General features: G+C 35.7%; 1 protein-coding gene across 1 annotated transcript in view; it reads left to right on the forward strand.

Annotated features, from left to right (window-relative positions):
* The window catches only part of LOC142334658 (ATP-binding cassette sub-family A member 2-like), a 132,863-nt gene that overhangs the window by 73,476 nt on the left and 41,618 nt on the right, over nt 1-17,769 (forward strand). Inside the window, exons 21-23 of the mRNA XM_075382867.1 lie at nt 334-433; nt 820-995; nt 11,623-11,913. Of these exons, the coding sequence (XP_075238982.1) occupies nt 334-433; nt 820-995; nt 11,623-11,913 (567 nt within the window). The remainder of the gene's footprint in view (nt 1-333; nt 434-819; nt 996-11,622; nt 11,914-17,769) is intronic.

Consider the following 17,769-nt stretch of genomic DNA (forward strand, 5'->3'; position numbering starts at 1 on the left):
TCGGTTACGTTTTTTTTCTTCAGAATGCATAAAGTGAAAGAAGGTTTTTTGTAACTTACTTTTTGAAAAAAAAAACAGTTTTTTGACAAACGAAAGCTGCTTGCGCCAATTTTATTGCAAAAAATTTAAAAAATCTGAGTGCTTTCCCTTTGTCTCTTTCTCGTCGCCTAACTTTAAGCTGTGTGCTTAAACGTGTGCATTTTTGAACATGAGCTGTCGTTGTTTTGGTGAACGTTCACTCAATAAAATTCTCTCGGTCAGTATCTAATGCTGAATCTGTGAAGTAGTAGACAACTTGTACTGTTTCTCAGTTATAACACTGTTTGTTTTCAGCTATGGCGGTCTCGTGTTTAAAGATTACGTCTATGAGCCTGGTATGGTGGCTGACCTGCCTGACATCTACAATAGTTTGTTTGCGAAACAACAAGTAAAGGTGAGAATACTTTCATCATCTATTTAATTAACTTGCATTACTAATGCCTGCTCGTGTCGACAGAATTCTAGATTGATGAACTCTTTATTGGGCATAGGCAATGAATAACAAACGAGTAGGTTTAATGCTTTTTGCATGCTGGTATGCAATGTTTATTTTAAACAATAGATGCATGTTAAGATGCGTATTTCTGTTTTAATAGCCATCAAGGTAAAGGTGTTTACTATCATTATTTTAGCATATTTTTCAGCCGCTACGAAGATTGCTAACACTTTTGTTCATTTTCTCTCGTTGCTGAGCCTCATTCGAGCTTTCGTTGTGCCGATCTCACTTTTTATAGTGATCATGTATCCATATATTGAGGCTTATTCACTATCATATTTCAGGTGTACTACAATTCAAAGGGATACCACAGTACACCAATCTATGTTAACGCAGCTAACAACGCCATTCTGCGGGCCAATCTGGAAAAATTTAACTCAACTGTAGATGCTCAAGAGTTCGGAATTACCACCTACTCTCAACCAATCAGAGCGGGCCATCTGCCGAGCAAGAACCTGATGTAAGTCGACTATATGTACAGTTGATTACGCACCACTCTGTTGCATCTTTAGACAGTCATAAAATACGGTCCAGATTGTGACCGAATGAGCGCAAGATCGAAAGCGAAAATTGGGACAATAGATCTAAAATGAAATTATTCAATTTGCGGATTGGCCAATCATATTTAAGCGGGCACTGATAATACAGCGCATAACATGTTCCGTCGTGATATTTTGTTCGGTCGTGATATTCATATCAAATCTCACGGGCCGCTAAGGCATAATGGCCATTACTCACGAGGCATGGGCAGCTCCCAAATATCGACAGCTCCCAAATATCGCTTAATTTCAGCCAGTGAGAGTACAGTTTAATTTTCGATCTATTGTCCCTATTTTTTTTTTATCTTTTTGATATATATTCCGGTTACCCTTTTTGATGATCACGATACGATCATTAAATAGGGTGACCTGACAATGCATTTCCTTATCAGATTGCTTTCTTAAAGCCGTGACTGCAGTGATTGCATTTACTTTTGTATGAAAAAAGGAAAGGTAAATAATCTTACTCTATCAATCATAAACTATACAATGATCTGGAGCTGCTATGCAACGAGAACGATTGCATTTGAGACTCAGCTACATTATTTTGCGCTTGAATTCTTCTATTGTTTTGGCAAAGAAGTGCAAATGTTATTCGAGTGATCTTCTATTAAAATCTCCATCTCACCCCTAAATATTAATATTTCAATGATTAATAGTGATAATTTATCGCACTATTGTTTTTGATTAAAGTTAATGTGAGAGAGAACTTTAGGTCAAGTGGCGTTGCCCTGCTGTTAGTATAAACACCATCCCATTCAACCCTCACTGTCATCCTCATCCCGTTTTGAAGTTTTATGATAGCTGCGAAGCTGTAAGCTGAGCGAAACTATATTGGGGTGCTCTTGGTTTTTTTACAATTCAAAGAATTTGAATTGTATTGGGGCGCTGTCTTTTTTTAAGATCTGTTCACACATTTTTAATAGCCGCCCTCATCTTCTCAGCCGGCTATTATAGCGCTCCTATTTTTATTTTTATAGCTGCGAAGCTGTAAGCTGAGCGTAGCTATATTGCGGTGCTCTTGGTTTTTAATAGCCGCCCTCATCTTCTCAGCCGGCTATTATAGCGCTCCTATTTTTTTTTTTTTTACTTCGTCGAATAAAAAAATGTTTCGCTTTACCTCATTTTGCCGCCTTTTCAACATTTTGCGTGAAATCTTTTTGACTTCTCTAGGCTAGTTTCTCTCTTCTCTCATTCTGCTAAAAGTGATTTTGAACATCAGTTGCTCAGCAAAGCAATTCAAAATGAACAGAGTCAGTAGAAAAAATTGAAGTCAGAAATAGAAACGGGATAAACCCATAAAGCCCAATTTTAGATGCCCGCTATTTGAACGTCGTTTTTATAAGTATTAGTTACCTCTCTCTAATGCTTATTGTTATTGATAGTAGCCCCTGTAGCCTCTCTCTAAGAAACAGAAGTATAATCAACTACGAAATGGCATCAAAATAAATCGGACTCAAAAAATGTTTTTGTACAAAAATCTTTTTTTTTTCAATATCTTCTGTTATTTCAATCCCAATCATGCTTATTGGAATCAACGGCGGCTATTTTCCGGCAATCTGCCGGGTATGTTTTATAATTCAAAGAATTTGAATTGTATTGGGGCGCTGTCTTTTTTTTTAAGATCTGTTCACACATTTTCATGATTTTTGAAGTCAAATTGGAGTGGTGATTTTGGTCACGCCGAAACAGGAAATGGAGCGAAAAAGCGAGTGGTTTTGCGGCGTGAATTTTTTCGCTCTAATTTTAAAGTAGAGTGAGAAAACGGTGTTTGAACAAAAATTCGGTTTCTCGGTAGTGGTTTTTTGTTCACATGCGGCAATTTCACTATGATTTTTACTGTTTTTTTTTTTCAATTTTTTGGATCGATTTTTTTCTAAATAGTTTTCCCAATCCATTCACTGCTCATTCTGGACCTAGTTTTTTTTTGTTCGAATCAAAATTACATATCTCAATAGTGGTTTTTGTTCTCCCTAGCAGCATTTTGACATTGATTTTCTGTTTTTTTGTTTTTTTCATCTGATTTTTTTTAAGAAATGGTTTTCCCAATTCACTCATTGTCCATTCTAGGTCTAGTTGTTTTTTAAGTCAATGAAAATTCTTTGAATTGTACGTCAGGACTTGTCCTGCCATGTTTTTTACTTCGTCGAATAAAAAAATGTTTCGCTATACCTCATTTTGCCGCTTTTTCAACATTTTGCGTGATATCTTTTTGACTTCTCTAGGCTAGTTTCTCTCTTCTCTCATTCTGCTAAAAGTGATTTGAACATCAGTTGCTAAGCAAAGCAATTCAAAATGAACAGAGTCCATATGAAAAATTGAAGTCAGAAGTAGAAACGGGATAAACCCATAAAGCCCAATTTTAGATGCCCGCTATTTGAACGTCGTTCCTATAAGTCTTATTTACCATCTCTAATGCTTATTGTTATTGATAGTAGCCCCTGTAGCCTCTCTCTAAGAAACAGAAGTATGTTCAACTACGAAATGCCATCAAAACAAATCGGACTTAAAAAATTGTTTTTGTACAAAAATCTTTTTTTTTTCAATATCTTCTGTTATTTCAATCCCAATCATGCTTATTGGAATCAACGGCGGCTATTTTCCGGCAATCTGCCGGGTATGTTTTCAATTTTTTGGATTGATTTTTTTCTAAATAGTTTTCCCAATCCATTCACTGCTCATTCTGGACCTAGTTTTTTTTGTTAGAATCAAAATTACATATCTCAATAGTGGTTTTTGTTCTCCCTAGCAGCATTTTGACATTGATTTTCTGTTTTTTTGTTTTTTTCATCTGATTTTTTTAAGAAATGGTTTTCCCAATTCACTCATTGTCCATTCCAGGTCTAGTTGTTTGTTAAGTCAATGAAAATTCTTTGAATTGTACGTCAGGACTTGTCCTGCTATGTTTTTTGTTTCATCGTCTGACGCTCTTTTTTGGTTTTACATTTGTTCACACAGCAAAGCTGAAAAAGTCAAATTTTCTGAATGACTTCTTCCTCTTACTAACGGCGTTTGCGCGCGTGACGTCATTTTTCACTCTCTTTAGCAAAAGTTTTTTTGCGTGATTAGATTTTGATCACAAGTGACTTACCTCACTCAATAAAATGACTTTTGCACTTTAAAACTTAAGTTTAATTTGAATTTATTTAAGGTCAAAGGAACTCCTATGTGCATTAAATGTCCTTAATAAGAGGCTTCTGCGGAATGAATTTTAACAAGCTTTATTAATTTATCGCTAATTTTTTTTACCTAGTTTTTTGAGCGGCGTCGATTTTTTTTTCAGTTTAGATCTGTATCTGTTTCTACCTCTATTATATGGCACGCAGAACTATTCTTTCGCAGCTATTCCGGCAATCTGCCGGCTATGTTTTGAAAATGAAAACGTTCAAAAATGGTCTAGCATTTCTCTGATCTTAGTTTTCTTTTTTAATGAAAGTTCTGCTTGTTCTTAACAGTTTTTCCTTACCAACTGTTGAGTTTTAAGCTTAACCTCTAGAAGTTAATTTGTTTGCAAAAAAATGTTTCGCTTAACCTCATTTTGCCGCTTTTTCAGCATTTTGCGTTATATCTTTTTGACTTCTCTAGGCTAGTTTCTCTCTTCTCTCATTCTGCTAAAAGTGATTTTGAACATCAGTTGCTGAGCAAAGCAATTCAAAATGAACAGAGTCAAAGAGTCACCATAAAAAATTGAAGTCAGAAATAGAAACGGGATAAACCCAATTTAGAGCCCAAGTAGAGTGAGAAAACGGCGTTTGAACAAAATTTCGCTTTCTCGCTGGTGGTTTTTTTTTACATGCGGCAATTTCACTTGAAATTTTACCGTCTTTTCGATTTTTTTTCGATCGGATTCTTTTCTAAATGGTTTTACCAATCCATTCATAGTTTATTCTAGGCCTAGTTTTTAGTTTGAACCAAATTTTCTTTTCTCGCTAATGGTTTTTTGCTCACATGCGGCATTTCGACATGGATTTTCCTTTTTTGATTTTATAAATAAATTATATAATTATTTATATTTATTTTATAATTATTTTATAAAAATTATAAATTATTATATAATTATTTTTTGATCTGATTTTTTTTACAAATGGTTTTCCCAAGTCACTCATAGTCCGTTCTGAGTCAAGTTGTTTTGTTAAATCAATGAAAATTTTTCGTTTTACATTTGTTCACACAGCAAAGCTGAAAAAGTCAAATTTTCTGAATGACTTCTTCCTCTCACTTACGGCGTTTGTGCGCGTGACGTCATTTCTCACTCGCTCTAGCGAAAGTTTTAGGTTATTTGCGTGATAAGATTTTGATCATACGTGACTTACCTCACTAAATAAAATGACCTTTGCACTTTAAAACTTAAGTTTAATTTGAATTTATTCAAGGTCAAAGGAACTCGTATGTGCATTAAAGGTCCCTAATAAGAGGCTTCTGTCGAATGAATTTTAACAAGCTTTTTGAATTTATCGCTGAATGTTTTTTTAGCCTAGTTTTTTGAGCGGCGTCGATTTTTTTTCAATTTAGATCTGTATGTTTCTATCTTTATGGCACGCGGGTATATTCTTTCGCAGCTATTCCGGCAATCTGCCGGCTATGTTTTTTAAATAGCCGCCTTCATCTTTTCAGCCGGCTATTATAGCGCTCCTATTTTTTTTACTTCATCGAACTTTTTTTCGCTTTACCATTTCGCCGCTTTTTCGACATTTTGCGTGAAATCTTTTTGACTTCTCTAGGCTTGTTTCACTCTTCTCTCATTCTGCTTAAAGTGAATTTGAACATCAGTTGCTCAGCAAAGCAAATCAAAATGAACAGAGTCAGTATAAAAAATTGAAGTCAAAAAAAGAAACGGGATAAACCCATAAAGCACAATTTTAGATGCCCGCTAATTGAACGTCGTTCCTATAAGTCTTAGTTACCATTTCTAATGCTTATTGATATTGATAGCAGCCCCTGTAGCCTCTCTCTAAGAAACGGAAGTATGTTCAACTACGAAATGCCATCAAAATAAATCGGACTTAAGAAATGTTTTTGTACAAAAATCTTTTTTTTTCAATATCTGTTCTTTCAATCCCAATCATGCTTATATGAATCTACGGCGGCTATTTTCCGGCAATCTTCCGGGTATGCTCATGATTCAATTTGGAGTAGTGTTTTTGGTCACGCCGAAACACGAAGTGGAGCGAAAAGCGAGTGGTTTTGCGGCGCGAAATGTTTTCGCTCTGATTTTAAAGTAGAGTCAGAAAACGGCGTTTGAACAAAAATTCGCTTTCTTGGTGGTGGTTTTTCACATGCGGCAATTTCACTTGAAATTTTACCGTTTTTTCGATTTTCGATCGGATTCTTTTCTAAATGGTTTTACCAATCCATTCATAGTTTATTCTAGGCCTAGTTTTTAATTTGAACCAAATTTTCATTTCTCGCTAATGGTTTTTTTGCTCACATGCGGCATTTCGACATTGATTTTCTGTTTTTTATTTTATAAATAAATTATATAATTATTTATAATTATTTTATAATTATTTTATAAAAATTATAAATAATTATATAATTATTTTTTGATCTGATTTTTTTTACAAATGGTTTTCCCAATTCACTCATAGTCCGTTCTGAGGCAAGTTGTTGTGTTTAGTCAGCGAAGATTTTTTGAATTGTACTTCAGGACTTGTCCTGCTATGTTTTTTTTGTTTCGTCGTCTGACGCTCTTTTTTGTTTTAAATTTGTTCACATAGCAAAACTGAAAAAGTCAAATTTTGTGAATGACTTCTTCCCACTCTTTAGCAAAAGCTTTTTGCGTGATTAAATTGTGATCACAAGTGACATACCTCACTCAATAAAATGACTTTTGCACTTCAAAACTTATTTAATTTGAATTTTAAGGTCCAAAGAACTCATATGTGCAGTGAAGGTCACTAATAAGAGGCTTCTGTGGGATGAATTTTAGCAAGCTTTTTAAATTTATCGCTGAATGTTTTTTACCTAGCTTTTTGAGCGGTGTCGATTTTTTTCTCAATTTAGATCTGTCTCTGTTTCTATCTCTATTATGCGGCATGCGGGTTTGTTTTTTCGCAGCTATTCTGGCAATCTGCCGGCTATGTTTTTCGATACATGAAGTAAATAGTTTTTTTAAGGGTGATTAATACCTGATCTCGTATTCTTAGCCGGCTATTGTGACGCCTTTGTTTTTTACAATTCAAATAATTAGAATTGTATTGCTGCTCTCTTTATATGACTCGAAGAGGAGTATTAGAGAATAGTCTTTATAAATGAGTTTTATTGTTGGAGCAGGAAAAGAAATGCGTGAAGTGGTTTCAGTATTGAATAAAATTCAAGATGAGTGAAAAGATTGGTTTTTTGTTCATAACGCTGTTTTCGAGAGAGTGAGGAATTGGGATGTGAATAGGTTTCCTCTAAACGGATTTTTAAAGCTGGCTTTTGTTTAATTGCTCTCAACGAAGTTCGTACCATTATTGTGAACATGTTGGTCTCTTTTTTAAATTTTTCGCTTGAACATTTTTGCGCTTTTCTTCTAGAAGATTCGCAAGTGACTTTTTCACGCTTTCGTTCTCCATTTTTGTTCTCTATTGCTCTCACTCCGAAGTAAATCTTGTTGCTAAAATACAATCGATTGCCTGATATCCGAGTGGACATTGCATCTGGCGAGGGAACAGGAGGTCCATGGTTCGAATCACGGCGTGGTCAACTATCTTTGCAATAAAGAAAAATCTAGGGCCTTTGCACCCATTATACTAGGCTACAGTCCCTGAATTAAATTGCATCGCCTGTCGTTCAAAAGAAATTTTTCCGACATAAGTCGGTTTACGTTTAATAGCCGCCCTCATCTTCTCAGCCGGCTATTATTGCGCTCGTTTTTTTTTTACTTCGTCAAACTTTTTTTCGCTTTACCATTTTGCCGCTTTTTCGACATTTTGCGTGAAATCTTTTTGACTTCTCTAGGCTAGTTTCTCTCTTCTCTCATTCTGCTAAAAGTGAATTTGAACATCAGTTGCTAAGCAAAGCAATTCAAAATGAACAGAGTCGGTATAAAAATTGAAGTCAGAAATAGAAACGGGATAAACCCATAAAGCCCAATTTTAGATGCCCGCTATTTGAACGTCGTTCCTATAAGTCTTAGTTACCAACTCTAATGCTTATTGGTGTTGATAGTAGCCCCTGTAGCCTCTCTCTGAGAAACAGAAGTTTGTTCAACTACGAAATGCCATCAAAATAAATCGGACTTAAAAAATATTTTTGTACAAAAATCTTTTTTTTTTCAATATATTCTATTCGTTCAATCCCAATCATGCTTATTGGAATCAACGGCGGCTATTTTCCGGCAATCTGCCGGGTATGTTTTAACTTAGGTGTTTTGCTTAAAAAGTACCTCTAGGTTATGGTTGAAATATTCTGGTTGTTTTGAGTTCGTCTTAAAGGCTTCACTATTTCATTGAGTTTTACGGTTTTGTGGAGTTTTTTGCGCAATTTGAATCCTTTAGGTGGCTGAGCAGCTCTCTTAGAGCCTCACGCCTTGCTGATCTCTTGCAAGACTGTTGCTTGATTCCTCACGAAGTCAACTTCTCGTTGCTTGCTCAAGAGCAATTCGCCTGCCTATGTTGGTTATGTTATGTGTTATGTTCTTGTAATATAAAGAAAGTTTTTAATTGCTTTCGAACAAAGTTTGCAGCAATTATATTAGTCCTGTGGTCTTTTATGCTATTTTTCGCTTGACCGATTTTTTGTTTACCCCTTTTGACTTTTTGTTCTCAAAAATAAGATACTTTTCTCTACTTATACCTATTCACCGAAACCGTTTTGAGGAGACAATATCTTGAAGGGGTGTATTCAATATTAGTTTGACCCTGTCTCATCCTTTGTCACAGCCCACTCACCCCCCCCCTTACGCAACACTACCCTCGACCACCATCGATTTGACAATTTGAACTCTGGTCCAGCCCTCCCAACCCCAACAACCATTGCTTGACAACCCCCTCCCCACACTCCGCTCCCCCACTTCTTGTCCCAGCTAACTACTACCGAAGACAACCACTCGCCGGTTGTTTGAGACTAAATCGACCGGCTTTATTCGGTTGTCATATTTCTTCAATTTTCTTTTGATAGCGCTAAGCTGAGCGGGGCTATTTTAGATGCTCTTGTTTTTTTCTTTTTTTGGGTGACCTAAATTGGTCCAATTCAGTGCTTATGATTGGTTTATATGTTGGTTGTTTGTTCCGTAGTTATTTGACCTAAAATTGCTTTTCTGGTTTTTCAAATTGTCTATTTGACGATAGTAATGTTAGCTTTTCGGTGAGGACTATTTGATTCGGTTCCTGAATTCTTTCGACTATGTTTCTTATTTTGAAGTGGCAATTTTTTTAAATCTAATTTTGAAGTTGAGTGAGAAAACAGTGTTTGAACAAATTTTCGCTTTCTTGCGAGTAGTTTTTTTTACGTGCGGCAATTTGACTTTAATTTTTACTGTTTTTCGATATAGGATCGGATTTTTTCTAAACGGTATTCATTACAGATTTCGGGTCTTTGCCATTATAGCCCCCCCCCCCCCCAGATGAAGTTAAGTTATAGCCCCGCCATTATGTTATATTTACCATGAGGGGGGGGGGGTTGTTTGACCACAAAGCTGGGGGTCTATGATGGGAAAGAGCCCAGATTTCTAGTGCTCTCTATGTCTAGTTTTTTGCATAGTCAATGAAAATTCTTTGAATTGTAGGTGAGGACTTGTTCCGCGATGTTTTCATTTTTGTTCGCTGTACTAAATTTGTTTCGCTTTACCTCATTTGACCCACTTTTTGCGGGAATTTTTTTACTCTGCTATTTTCGTTCTTCGCTCATTCTGCTGAAAGTGCTTTTAAACGGCAGTTGCTGGGCAGAGCAATCTAAAATGAAAAATCAAAAATAGAAACGGGATAAAGCCCTGAAGCCCAGTTTTAGGTGCCCCATGTTTGAACTTTGTTCTAATTGGTCTTAATACCCAGGTGATATGATATTGATATGAATATCAATCCTTTTATCCTCTCATCCAGAAACGGGAGCATGTCTATCAACGAAATCTAATCAAAAATAGCTCGTTCAAAAAGTTTTTTGCGCAATCAATTTTAAGATTATTTGAACCCCAGGGGCGTTAGGGTTCATTGCGGCTATTTTCCGGCAATCCTCTGGCTGTTGTGGTGGTTGGGTGCACTTATTATGAGACAGGAACTATGATTATGATTATTCAGCAAGCAAAATTATATTCCTAACGAGATCGGTCATTTTTGGCGATCAAGTTTTCTGTTTTTACATATTCCCCCCAGCTGACTAGTTGCTTTAGTGCAAATCGCATTGCATTTTCATTGCGCAATTTCAAAGTAACTGAAGCACATCTTGTTTTATATAAGATTTAAAAGATTATTTTTTATAAGATCAGACATTAAATGCCGGGTATCATATTTCTTGTTGAAGCTTTGTCTGACTCATTTTTGACGCACTCTAGTGTTTTCAGTGGTACGCGGTATTTAGTGGCTTGGCAGAGTCTAGAGACTGCACGTTTGGGAGGAATTAGGTGTTAGATATGATTGTCGAACTTAACAGCCAACGACTTAACAGCAAAACCAAAAATATTTATCCGATCCTTTCTTACTGTTCCAAAACATAAAGGATAATTAAGAGCATGTAAAAGAGAATAGAAGCTTTAAAAGAGAATAGAAATATGGAATTTTTGACGCGTTCAGAGGATCTCGTGGAAAGCAATGAAAACTAACTCTCAAATATTACTGAATGTTGGATATGCTGACGAGTATACGAACCAGACAGGTGCGATTTCTTGTCCATGTCTTAAGAAAGGAGAAGCTGGAGCATACTTCAGTAACTTGAAAAATTTTGACAAAAGAACAGAGCGAAAACAAAGAACCACAAAATTAATTTGCTACCAATATCGGAAAACGTGGAAAGAATTATCTAAAGGGACAATCATTGTCTGGAACAAACAAGATGCTTGAAGAAGAAAAAGACTCTAGTTAATTAACTCGTCTTCTAATGCAGCTACGCTAGATATGACTCAAATATACGGTGTGTCAAATTTAATGAAAAACTCCAGTCGATCGAAATACTCATTCGTCCATCTGAGACCGGAGTAAAAGCTGGGCCGTTGTTTCTACAATATTTTCCTTGTTCGTGGTGCAAAGTTTTTGTCTTGTTTGTCAGACTTCGTTGTCAGAAGACAAAATTTATATTTTAACAAATGGGTGAACATTGATTACATTTGATTACAAGTATTCGAAATCAACACTTTAGGTAGCTAAAAATATACCGGAGCTAAAATGAGTTCGGAAGGCTGAGTTCTGCCTGCTTCGTTACTCCGTTTTCCTCTTGTGTGGGACAGTTTTGTGTGCAACATTTAGCGTTTGGTTGGTTATTTAGGAAATTTAAAACCTTAAATGAATCCCTATTTGTGCTATTTCCGGAGAGGTTGTTTGTTTATATGTTGGACTGAAGTGGTTTTTGATTGATCGTGGGTATAATCTTGTGAAAAGCTTCTGATTCCTAGTTTCTCATTTTGTTAATGTTTAGGGACCATGGGAATGACGTCGTGGTGGCGATGCTAGTTCTGACTGGATTCAGCTCTCTCCCAGCTAGCTTCTTGATGCATCTTGTTTACGAACGCACTCACAAGCTGAAACACCTCCAACTGGTGTCTGGCATGCATCCAGTAATCTACTGGCTGTCTAATCTGGTGTGGGACTTGGTCGTATCCTGCATCCCCATTTTCCTCAGCTACATCATTATGGTCAGCATTGGAGTTAGAGCATACACTGAGGGTCAGAACAGCTTGGCGCTTCTCTATCTCTTACTCACTTACGTGTACGTCTTCTTTATCATTTCTCATCTTTATCTTGATGCCATTCCCTGTGGCATCTCGAAATTGCTCTCAGACGAAGTTTGTAGCTATTATATTATTCCTGCTGGTGTTTTGTAATAGCCACAAAGCGATGTCTGGGCTATTGTTGGCCTTCCCTTGCTTTTTTCACAACTCCGAGAGGAGTGTTGGTTTTCCAAGAGGAGGTTTTACGACTCGTAGACATGATTTATTTTTAATAGACGACCTCATCTTCTGGGATCTCTCCAAAAATTGCCCCAATTTGGTACCTAGTAGAGAATCCCCCTCCCCCAATTCTGTGCTATACTCTACCACAATATTATTTGGCCTACAGTTTAGATAGCCGAATATCAGTTGAAGTGCATTTGCAGACCGTTGTTCGTGGCCATGCCTCTCATGCGCTGTGGGATGTAATCCGGAAATCGCGGGTCGGTTATCGCGGCGAAGCGCGCCCAACGACCCGCCAGTCGGAAATTCTTTTCGCTTTGCATTCCAATACGGCTAATTGCCATAACATGGCGCATTTTATTCTATTCAATTTAACGCAGTATGCGCATGCGTGGAAAGTTATTGGTCGTCTCTGATTGGTTACTAAATCGCTCGCTAAATTTCTATTCAGGAATAGTCACCTTGCAAAAGGGGAACAATTGTTGAAAAGATCCAGCTTCTCAGCCAGCTGTTATTGGGCTCCCAATTTTTTTTAAAAATTCAATGAGTTTTAATTGTATTTGGCCGCTGTCTTTTTAAGACTCGAAGAGGGAGCGTCTTTTTTATCGGTAATTTTGTTAAAGTGTATTTGAAACAGGAAGTGAAATGCGTGAAAATGTGTTAAGGTCAAACCGCCGGAGAGCTGAGAGAAGAGAGTCGTTTTCTGTTCATGTCGCTTTTTTGGGATAGAGCAAAAAAAGTAGGCGTGAAAAAATTTGCTCCAAGCAAGCAAAAGTTCTTTGATCACGTTCGTTTTTGGATGCAGTTTTTAATAGCCGTCGTCAGCCTCAATGCCTATGATTTAGGCGCCCTCCTTTTTTTTTAAAAAAAATTCGCTGTACCTTTGGATCACGTTTTTTGTTTCATATAAGTCACGATTTTCACTTTTGACTCGTGACTTACTTTACAATGTTTCAACTGAATGGATTTTAAATTCTTTCACGCATTGAATTACACAATGTCGTGAATACGGTCCATGACAAAAGAGCAAAATTAAAAGAAAAGGGAGAAACCGATAAAGCCCAATCATTAAGTCATAGTGCATAAGGTTATAGTTCAATAGAGTGCTTGCTAGCTGACATTAGTATTAAGCTTTATAGCTTTCAGTTTGAAAGCTGAAGTAAGTATACTTTCAGAATCTAAACTGAAACTCACATGCACACCGAATAAGAAGCGTTGGAAATAATTATGTCAATTCATATTTTTTCTGTTTCAATCCCGATGTGAGTAGGCTACTTTCCGGCAATGTTTTAGTTTTAACTCCAACATTTTCAGTCCAAGGTGTATTTATCAATTGTCTGAACTGATATTTTTGACCATCAGAAGCAATTTTTTACACTTTGCGTGTCACGTTTCAGCTATTTTTTCAAAAATAATTTTGGCCTTGTTTTAAGCTTGCAGTAATTTTGTATTATCAATGTTTTGATGGCATTTGGGAAATTCTACTGAAAATAGTCGCTTCAGCTATTTCGGTTGTTTCTCAATATGATTGGTTTTTTTTCTGAACCATTTAGGTTAAGAAAATTTTATTTTTTTTTGCTTATTTCTTCGAATTTTATGGTTCTCGCTGTAGGTCATTGTCATCAATTTGGAGCGCGTCTACTGGTGCTATTACATTGAAGTGACACTATATAGCTAGACAGTGCTCTGAAAAAAATTATACAGATTTCGTTTTTTTCCAGTTTTTTCTTTGCTTTTATTAATATGCTGTTAAATATTTCTCTGCGAAGTGTTGGGTGGGTTAGTGATCTATCAAACGAGGTGATTAATTTTTTTCTCCCAATAATGGCGGAGAAGGGTTACATTGTCTGTTAGTTTGTAATGCGTTGCTGTGAACTATCTGTTTTCCTGTAATAAAAAATTATTTTTCGCACAGTTGTTTTGAGGTCGCAACTGAAAGTAAATTTTTTTAGATACTCGTTCCGTTTTTGCTAAGTTAATTTTCAATAAAATCATTTTTATTTAAAAAAGCTCAGTGCAATCAAGTAGGTGGTGCATCAGATCGGGGTGGAGGGCCAGTGTTCTTACTTTGAGTAGTTTCCGGAATTCTTATTGCTGTTTTTTAATCTAGTCATACATTTTTACGATTTGGAGGTCAAATCGGAGTGGTGATTATGATAGATGAAGATAACACGTCTGAGTTAATTTGAGTTCATCTGTAGAGAGTGCATTTTGACAGGGATTGACTACAGCTACCTACATAGTGTTGGTTTTGATAGCGGAAAGGGAGCGAGAAGAGTTTTTCCAAGTACTCTTCAATTTTTACGAAGTAAACAGTGCTTGAATTGGCATGTGCATTGTGATAGATTGAAGTTGCCTTTTTTACATCAGACTCCGCAATTCGTGTACATGAGATGAGATGGAAGTTGAACAAGGGTTGACAATAGTTAAATGGCGAAGAGTTTTAAATCACTGGCTGTTTTTTTTAATGCTGGGCCCTCCTTTGGATTGCGACTAATTTGCAACGCAAATAACAATGTTTACTTTTAAAATAAGGTTTTTTTTTTGAAGATGTGAGCGGTTTTGTTGAGTAAAAATAGCGTTGGAAGTACGAAATAACACCGAGAGGCAGATAGACCAAAAAGTTGAGAAGTTAGAACTTAGTTGTCTTGCAGGGGTGAACATTCGTAGAGGTGAAAAACGTTTAGTTCAGTCAGACTAAACAGTTTCAGGACTCATTAAATTTGTGCTGTTTTGTGAGAATTTGGTTTGATTTTTAATAGCCGCACAGCGATAGCTGGGGCTATTATTGGCCTTCTCTTGATTTTTTACAATCCAAGAATTGGATTGTTTTGGTGCTCTGTCTTTTTTTTACGACTCGAAGAGGAGTATTGGAGAAGTCCATTTTTTAAATCAATTTTATTGGAGTGATTTTTGAAGCGGGAAATGAAACGCGTGAAAAAATTTGGAGTGATTTTGGTGCTGAACAAAAGTGAAGAGCGGAGCGAAAAGAGATTGGTTTTTGTTCATATCGCTGTTTTTGAGAGAGAGCGAGAAATTGATGTGTGAAAAAATGTTCTCTAAGCGAGCAAAATTTTTTTGATCACGTGCGGCATTATAAAGCAGTTTTTTTTTATTTATTTTTGGGTTTGGTTATGATTTTCTTTTAATTTTAGGCTGGTTTCGGTAGTGCTTTGAAGGTTTTTGGAAATTCATGTGAATTTTATGATAATTCGGGGGTTTTTGATATATTTTGCTGATTTTCGGGCTAATTTTTGCGTTTTTTTAACGATTATTTTGTGTTACTGGCTCAAATGGGTATTGAAGAAACCCCTTCTACTTGAGCGAATTTATGATAACATTTGGTTACAGTTTTGTGGGTAAGAATCATTTTTTTTATTGAGCAATAGGACAAAAAAATGGCGAAAATTGGAACTTTATTTCTTAATTTTTTTTGCAGTTTTTCGGTTTTTTTTTGTTTTTGGCCTTTTCTTAGTTTCTTAGTTTTCTAAGTTTCTTAGCCTATTATGACTTGCCTTTTGTTTTGCGAGTACCTGGATACCCTTTTGGGTGATGGGAATTTTTCTTTGGATTTATATGCTTTTAAATTTTTAAAAAATTTGGTAACTTCCAGTTTTTTAGTGAAAGTTGTTTTTAAGAGCGTTCTTTTCGTTATTTAGCCTAAAATATTTTTTCAAAATTCACTTAAGTGGTTTTAGTAAGTACTAGTTGCTTTGATGAAGTTATTTTGGCAGAGATAGTTTTTTCGGAATCTCAATTTATAACTAAATTTGATCTGATTTTTTTTATCATATTTTAACAGATTTGATTTTATTGTCTGTTTGTTTTTTTTGTTTGTCTTTTTTTGTTTCATGGTTTTGTTTCAAGATAATCATAAATTAGTGAAGGCACGTTTTGTTTGATGAGTAGTTGGATGGCGTTTAAATGGATTTTCACTTCGAGTCGTTTCCGGAATTTCTTCCGGCTACGTTTTTATTTTTGCAAGATGTTTTCGCACCTTTTTCCATGACTTTGAGCTTTCAAAACGGGATAAACAGGTAAAGCTCAGCGGGCATCCAATCTCTTTAGAGGCCGTTAGCCGCGTTTAGTAGTTCTTCAAGTACTTAGAGTGGTGAAGCTACTGGAAAGGCCGTAAATCAAGGTTAACATGTCATTTTCAGAAGTTTTTGAGCCCAAAATGTTCCAGTTTTTTCGTCTTTTTTCGGATTTTTTGTTGGACCAGTCTGAAATTGAGGTTTGTAAAAGTTGGTTAAGGTCTTTTGCAAGACGTAATTGCTTTTTATGGCCATTTTAAGAGCTATTTGTATTGCTGCACCAAGCATAAACACGGTAATTTATTCTAATTTTTAAAATTTTTTCAAGTTTTTTGTAGATTTTTGTTGTTTCAGCTCTTGGTGTCACAATAATAGGTTATTTTATAGTTCCTAGTGGTAATGGAATGGTTTTCAACTTCATGAGTTTTACCAATTTTTTTTATAAAACTTGCAGTTTTTTCCAGTTTTCTGACATTAATTGTCATTATTCAAGTTTTCCAGCGCCAGGGGGCGAGAAATCTCGTCTAGGATTTGCTAATAGTTTACTGCAAAATTTTTATTGGCCATGGCATTAGCCAATTTTTTCAAATTTTTGAAAATTGTTGTCAATTTTTAGGTTTCTCTAATCTGAACAGCCAAAACATTTTGTTTAGGTTTTGATAATAGGTTACTGCATAGTTTCTAGTGGTAATGGGGAATGTGTTTCAAGATTTTAATGTTACAAATTTTACCGATTTTCAAATTGTATTTTTTCTTTGACTTCGTAATCTTTGTCTTTTTCTCACTGGCCAGGAGTTTGCTGCTATTGAGTTTGCTAATATGCTATTGCAGAGTTTCGAGTGGCAACAAAATAGTTTTCTGTTTTTTCAGATTGCAATTATGAGTAATTTTTTAAATAAAGCTTGCAATTAAAATTTTTTATTGTTTTCAAATTTTTTTCATTTTCTGAGTTTAACTATATTTATTGGCCAACGAAACTTTTTAAACGTTGCAGACCAGTTACAAGACAGAACTCCACAGAGAGAAAATGAATTTGAACATTTTTTCCAGACACATTTTCGAAAAATATCTGTAAATTTTTCCTTTTCATTTGAAGCCTTTTTCACATTTCTTTTTGGAGCATTTGTCATTTTTTCAAGATTATCTACCTTTAGTGTCAAATTAATCTCTTTCAAGTCTTTTGCGTGAGTTAATGACTATAATGCATTGTGTCATAAATGGCCTTCAGGTTAAAAGCTTCAAGAGTTTTAGGAATAATTGTTTTTTTGTTTAGTTTGATTCTTTTAGTTTCTCAACTTTCGGGATTTCATCTTTTTGGCTGGGATTGTTCAATTGATCTGCTGGTCAGGTACGTTAGGTCTGTTTTTCATTCAATTACTTGGATTTTATTTCAGGACTTGTCCTGCTATGTTTTTTATTTCGTCGTCGCGATTTTTGTTACGACCATATGACGTCACAACCACTTCAACTCTGTTTTTTGCTCATTCGTTCATGCAATTTAAACTGAAGTGCGTGCATGACGTCAATTTTCGCTCTTAGTGGAGCGAGTTTTTTTGTTCATTCGCGCGATTAAATTGTGGTCACACTTTACCTCACTCTCAAAAATGACTTCCTCACTTTGAAATTGACTTATATTTA

The sequence above is a fragment of the Convolutriloba macropyga genome, chromosome 2 (genome assembly GCF_964194025.1).
Source record: "Convolutriloba macropyga chromosome 2, txConMacr16.3, whole genome shotgun sequence".
Classification (NCBI taxonomy): Eukaryota; Metazoa; Xenacoelomorpha; order Acoela; family Convolutidae; genus Convolutriloba; species Convolutriloba macropyga.